The sequence below is a fragment of the Sinocyclocheilus anshuiensis genome, unplaced genomic scaffold (assembly GCF_001515605.1).
Source record: "Sinocyclocheilus anshuiensis isolate Anshui unplaced genomic scaffold, SAMN03320099.WGS_v1.1 scaffold11840, whole genome shotgun sequence".
NCBI classification, from domain to species: domain Eukaryota; kingdom Metazoa; phylum Chordata; class Actinopteri; order Cypriniformes; family Cyprinidae; genus Sinocyclocheilus; species Sinocyclocheilus anshuiensis.
This window is the reverse complement of record NW_015537134.1, coordinates 1-5758: the sequence shown is the minus strand read 5'-3', so window position 1 is coordinate 5758 and position 5758 is coordinate 1. Positions and strand designations below refer to the sequence as shown.

Below are 5758 nucleotides of genomic sequence, written 5' to 3'. Positions count from 1 at the left end.
CCCATAACCATAAACCAAGGCACGTATTACAATAAGCATGCTAAATGATAAACATAATATTATTCCAGGTTTATAAGCTGCAGTTACTATGTAATATTAGTAATGTTCTGATCTAAATGTCCTAAATTATATGTGCTTCTAGTAACAGGTAGGTTATTATTTGCACAACATGTAAAAAGTGCTTTATGATTAGTAAGTAAGTACTTTAGTACAGCTCAACAGCTAAAGCTGAAGTGTGGGAATAATGTTGCAGATCCATGAACCATGGGATCCTCTCGGATAGCGTGACCTTTTCCCATCTGTAGGGAAAGAGTACAGAGAGAGGAATGAACCGTTGTTACAGTTACAGGAAGTCAGCAGACCTGTCATCAGCCAGTGATTAAGAGTCAGTCTGAAATCTCTATCACCCATCTGAATGATTTTGATGTAAACGCCATTCAGTCAGTGAAAAGACTAGTGGATGAATACAAATGTATTGTTTTTTCATCATAAGTGAAAATGAAGCGACCTGACATAGTATGGTGACCCATACTTGGAATTAGTGCTCTGCATTTAACCCATCCAAAGTGCACACACACACCATGAACACACGCCCGAAGCAGTGGGCAGCCATTTATGCACCCGGGGAGCAGTTGGGGGTTCGGTGGGCACCTCAGTCGTGGTATTGAAGGTGGGAGAGAGCGCTGTACATTCACTCCCCCCACCTACAATCCCTGCTGGTACGAGACTCAAACCCACAACCTTTGGGTTACGAGTCCGACTCTCTAAACATTAGGCCATGACTTCGACGATAAGAGCAGAATATCTGAATAAATGACATGTATCAAGCCACATCACACACATACAAACACACATCTGCAGTGAAATCAAGCATAGCTGAGAATCTCACAATGCTAGTAGGCTACAGTGTTTTACCTCATCCTTGGACTTTTGACAGATGCCCGAGCTTATTTTTCACCTTGTCTCCTTTTAAAAATAATCACACACAGACAATTAAACACTAACTTTGCACAATAAAGACAACATTTTCCTCTATAATAGCTGTTATAATAGCATTTTCCTCTATAATAGCTGTTTGTAATACTTGCCCTTTGTAAAGCTCCCTCATTAAAGCACAACAGTCGATAGCGCCACGAAAAACAGTCACGCGTATTCCTGAAGGCGGACCTGAATCTGAAACACAAGAGGTTTTACAGTCCATTCCCTTTCGAATGGGAACTTGCACTGCGCTCCCTAGAGGACAGTAAAGGATTACCAGTGTGCCAGAGATATCTGACACTTGGGGACTCGCACAACTTATGCATGATATGTTTGGGAGAAGAACATGCATGTGTTCAGCTCTTGAGGGGGCTAGGCAGGGTAGGTGATTTGGTTCAAAAACAGTTTTTTGTTATGCTTGTTGAAAATCTCTTCACATCCTGATGGCAATCACCCAGTTAAGTGGTCTAAATATATTTATATTGTCTGTGAAAATCGTAGGACCATAAAATGTTCATCCAATCATATCCCTTGTTCCGAGGACTGCGATAGGCTGTTCTACCTGCCCGTCAATGTATGCATTTGCATACCTGGTCGCGCAGACATGATACGTCATCAGCGCGTTCCATTACGCTATCGCAGACTGAGCGAGAATGGAAGGCGTTATTATTGTAATATTACGTGCTTTGTACTGTAAAGTTTTCTCACCGGTGAATGAAACATGAGGTAATCTGACAGTGTTGCATTCAACCTTCCACCAACGCCGTCTGCCATTGTTCATATGTTTTGGAGGAGGCGTGGCTTTGGAGAGTGATTTGCAGGGAGGGTGGGATCTTATGCTTTCAAAGCTAGCTTGCTATTGCCAGCCTTTCCGAAATGACCTACCCTATATATTTAAGAAGCTCAGTTCGCATTTGTCCCTCTTCTCAAAGAAAAAGGGGCAAACGCTGGAGCCCCCCGGCTCGGAACCTGCTAAAGCCAAGGCTCAGCGGAAACTGCACTCATGGAGATTAAAAAGGGCTTAAACCTTTCTTACTCTTTAGTCACCAACTCAAGTGAACTGCTAGATCAACTGAGCCTTCTCAGTCTGTCTTTTATTTAGAGAGTCAGACTTGTAACCCAAAGGTTGTGGGTTTGAGTCTCGTACCGGCAGGGATTGTAGGTGGGGGGAGTGAATGTACAGCGCTCTCCTCCACCTTCAATACCACGACTGAGGTGCCCTTGAGCAAGGCACTGAACCCCCAACTGCTCCCCGGGCACCGCAGCATAAATGGCTGCCCACTGCTCTGGGTGTGTGTTCACTGCTGTGTGTGTGCACACTTTGGATGGGAGCCTTCAGATAGTGCAGAGCACTAATTCCGAGTATGGGTCACCATACTTGCCCACATGTCATGTCACTTTTTTTCACTTTTGTGCAAACACCATAATGGGTTCTCTGCCTCTCTATGCTATTTCTATGCATTTTTTTGTTTTTGTTTTGCTATTTCTATGGATGTGCGATTCAGACAAAGAAGAGGATGACGTGTTATACAGGGCGCCTGAATGGCATTATCGCGTAATGCTCTTTATACACCCTGTCGCACCTGCAGTGACGTCACAGGCTGTTGCTGGCCAAAGTCACCATCACTGCAGCATTTGGATACGCACTTCAGACACTGGTCAAAAAGTCAATAAAGCCATTAAAACATTAAATTTACTGTCAGTTTCTCAAATTCTAATGACTAAATGATACTCACCAGTGACAGTGACACCGAAGCTCCTAATGATGCTGAATCTGCTGCTGTTGATCTGTAGTTGATAGAGTCCAGAGTCTGCGGTTCTGGTGTTTGTGATGATCAGAGATCCAGTCTGATTTACCTCCAGTGTGTTTCTGAATCTCTTTTCACACTGATCATCTGCACAGATCTTACACTGATCTTCAGTGATTTCAGCGATGAGAGTATCATTAAAATACCATCTCATCGAATCATTTGGGTTTTTCATTACACCAGAAGCTAAAGTAACAGATTCTCCCTCCTTCACACATATTTCATCTCGTTCAGGAGCAGAAACACCTGAAACACAAACCAACAGCTGCTGAAGGATCGTTTGGGGGTGAAAAGTAACAAACTAATTATGCATATTAATTTCCAGAGAAATTCAGGAGAAACCAAATTGCTAAATATCAAGTTAATTGTGGATATGTCTTTGTTTATATAGAAGTAATTCTGTTCTGTTGAATGATGCAGGTAAAGGGAAAAACAGCTCTGAATGTCACACAGAAGAACCATTTTTGGTTCCACAACGAACCATTCAGTCAAAGGTTCTTTAAAGAACCATCTCTTTCTTACCTTTTTATAATCTGAAGAACCTTTTGTCGCCCCAAAGAACCTTTTGTGAAACAGAAAGGTTCTTCAGATGTTAAAGGTTCTTTATGGAACCATTTAGACAAAAAGGTTCTTCTGTGGCATCGTGAAGCACCTTTATTTTTAAGAGTGTAATTGATTTAAACATGAATAACCTGCTTTTAAACATAATGACTCACCAATGACAGTAACACTGAAGATCGTTTCACTCTCACTGCCTTTGATGATCTCTAGTTTATATTCTCCAGAGTCTGTGGTTCTGGTGTTTGTGATGTTCAGAGATCCAGTCTGATGATCCAGCTTCAGTCTGTCTCTGAATCTCTCAGTACCTGAATTACACTGAACATCTGTACAGCTATTACTGAGATCTCCTTTAATGTAAGCGATGCGAATGTCATTAAAATACCAATGAATCTTTTCTTGTTGGTTTAAGCTAACATTAGTGTGTAGAGTGACTGAATCTCCCTCCGTCACTGACACTGAGACTCCATCTGAACCAGACACACCTAGAAAAGAAATCAACAGATAATCATAAATGTCTAGGGAAAGTGGGACAAAGATATACAAAAATACAGCAGGAAAGTGCTGTAAAAATGTTTTTCTACAGATCAAACGAACAGCATAAAAACATCACCAATTCACACAACAGATTTCAACCTAGTTTTGTGATTTTTACCATTCCCCTTTTGCCTTTGTGTCTGTATGTACACTTAAACAAGCACTGTCTCACTCATCCTGTAATTGAAATAATATAAATGTAATATATGGCATATTTGTGTAGCTAAACAACAAATTGAGAACAGTTATACAGTAAATTAAGACAAAGAAACTCAAGTTTGGTTAAACTGATTTGCATTTACAACAACAACCTGACCTTAATTTAGTATTAAAATATTACTTAAGCCATTCCACCAAATGGGTGCCATTTGCTTGTTGTAACCAAATTAAGCTCAGGCGCTGAAGAGACCACATGGGTGGGACCCTTCGTGGGTGTTTACTGTCAGACATTTCCTTGATAATTTGCCAGTGCATGACTCATAGGTCAGTTTATTTTCTTCCCCCTTCATGTGCTCTCTCTTCTTTCCAATATCATAAGGCATCCTCTTGTGTCCACAATTTTCTTTTATAGCCTATGCATTGCCAGAACATTTCTTAATGTCTTGCAGCCTCACAGACATCTAGAGTTGCCGGTTTGGGGATTTTATCACCAAATTAAGAAACTTCCTCATTATTGATGCGACTTTTATCAATGTTTTGAGACAAGGAGTTATTTTGGCAAAATTTGATGATTTTTTAAAATAAGGCAGACATTAGGCTACATAACATTTTCTCTCTTCTCTCGTTTTCATTTCATGTGTGAATATAGCTGAAATCACAGCACTACCGTTATCTTTAGCTTATGGTGATTTTGTCAGATGATCTCTTGTTCATAAATCTGGATTTTAGCAGAGCAGAGCATGGAAGTGACTGGATATCGTCTTAATGGATCATGTTGTGTGACAAAAGAAACACAAAAAATACATAGATGAGAACAGTTTTCCTGGGAGTTTGGCTGTGTTAAAATAGGAATAGACTATAAAATGAAAAGAATATGGCTTGATGCATATGCTAATGCTTTGGCTAATTTTGATTGAAGGCATTTGGCAACACTGCAGACAACCTCATGGTACATCTTTCTCTTGCAGCCAAGGAACTCTGAACCTCTTCTATCACAGGTAAGAACACATTAACACGGCAATCACATAGTGATACCTAGTGGTCACCAGGGTTAATAATTAAATGTTAAACAACACAAATATCCTTTATGCATTTAATTCCATTCTATTAACCAATGTCTTCGCTTTTGACCTTCGATGATCCAGTACAACTGTACTAATAAGCACAAATTACTCTAGACAAACATCTGTGTGTCTTTGTTTATTGCTGAAATGTGTTGTTTTTTTAAATTGTTAAATATGTTTGTCTGATAATATGTGTTAATAAATCATAAGAAATAAACAAATAAATGTCCTACCGTGCCAAAGAAAGGCAGAAACTGCAAACAAACCAATGAAAAACATTTTAGTCCCCATGTTTCCTCTCAAACGTGCTTCGGTAGGCTACTTTGGATGAATGGAGCAGCATTGCTGTACTACGGGAGGTGTGTGTCGCTGTCAGACACTAAGCAATCTCAGCCTGTCACGCCCACTGACCGTTGGCTGAAAGTCTGATGCATAAGACACACAAAAGGGGAAACACTTAGGATGTTTCTCAGACGGAAGGCTGCATCCTCCGGAGGTCACATTTGTAGGCTGCATACGTCATCAAGAAGATATTATTTTAGAATATTAACAGTTATACTTTTCCCCATTATTCGTAGTTAAGTGTAAATTGTTGTAATATGCTTGTATGCAGTGTTGGGGAAAGTAACTTTTAAAAGTAATGCATTACAATAT

At 40.1% G+C, this 5758-nt stretch overlaps 1 protein-coding gene across 1 annotated transcript; it reads right to left on the bottom strand.

Moving 5' to 3' along the window:
- Positions 1-2601: 2601 nt before the first annotated feature.
- On the bottom strand, positions 2602-3829 carry LOC107657231 (uncharacterized; the record flags this gene model as incomplete). The annotated part of the gene is made up of 3 exons (XM_016445259.1): positions 2602-2633; positions 2715-3032; positions 3503-3829. Coding segments are annotated over 3 exons (677 nt in total), but the record flags the coding sequence as incomplete, so codon positions are not given.
- Positions 3830-5758: the final 1929 nt, after the last annotated feature.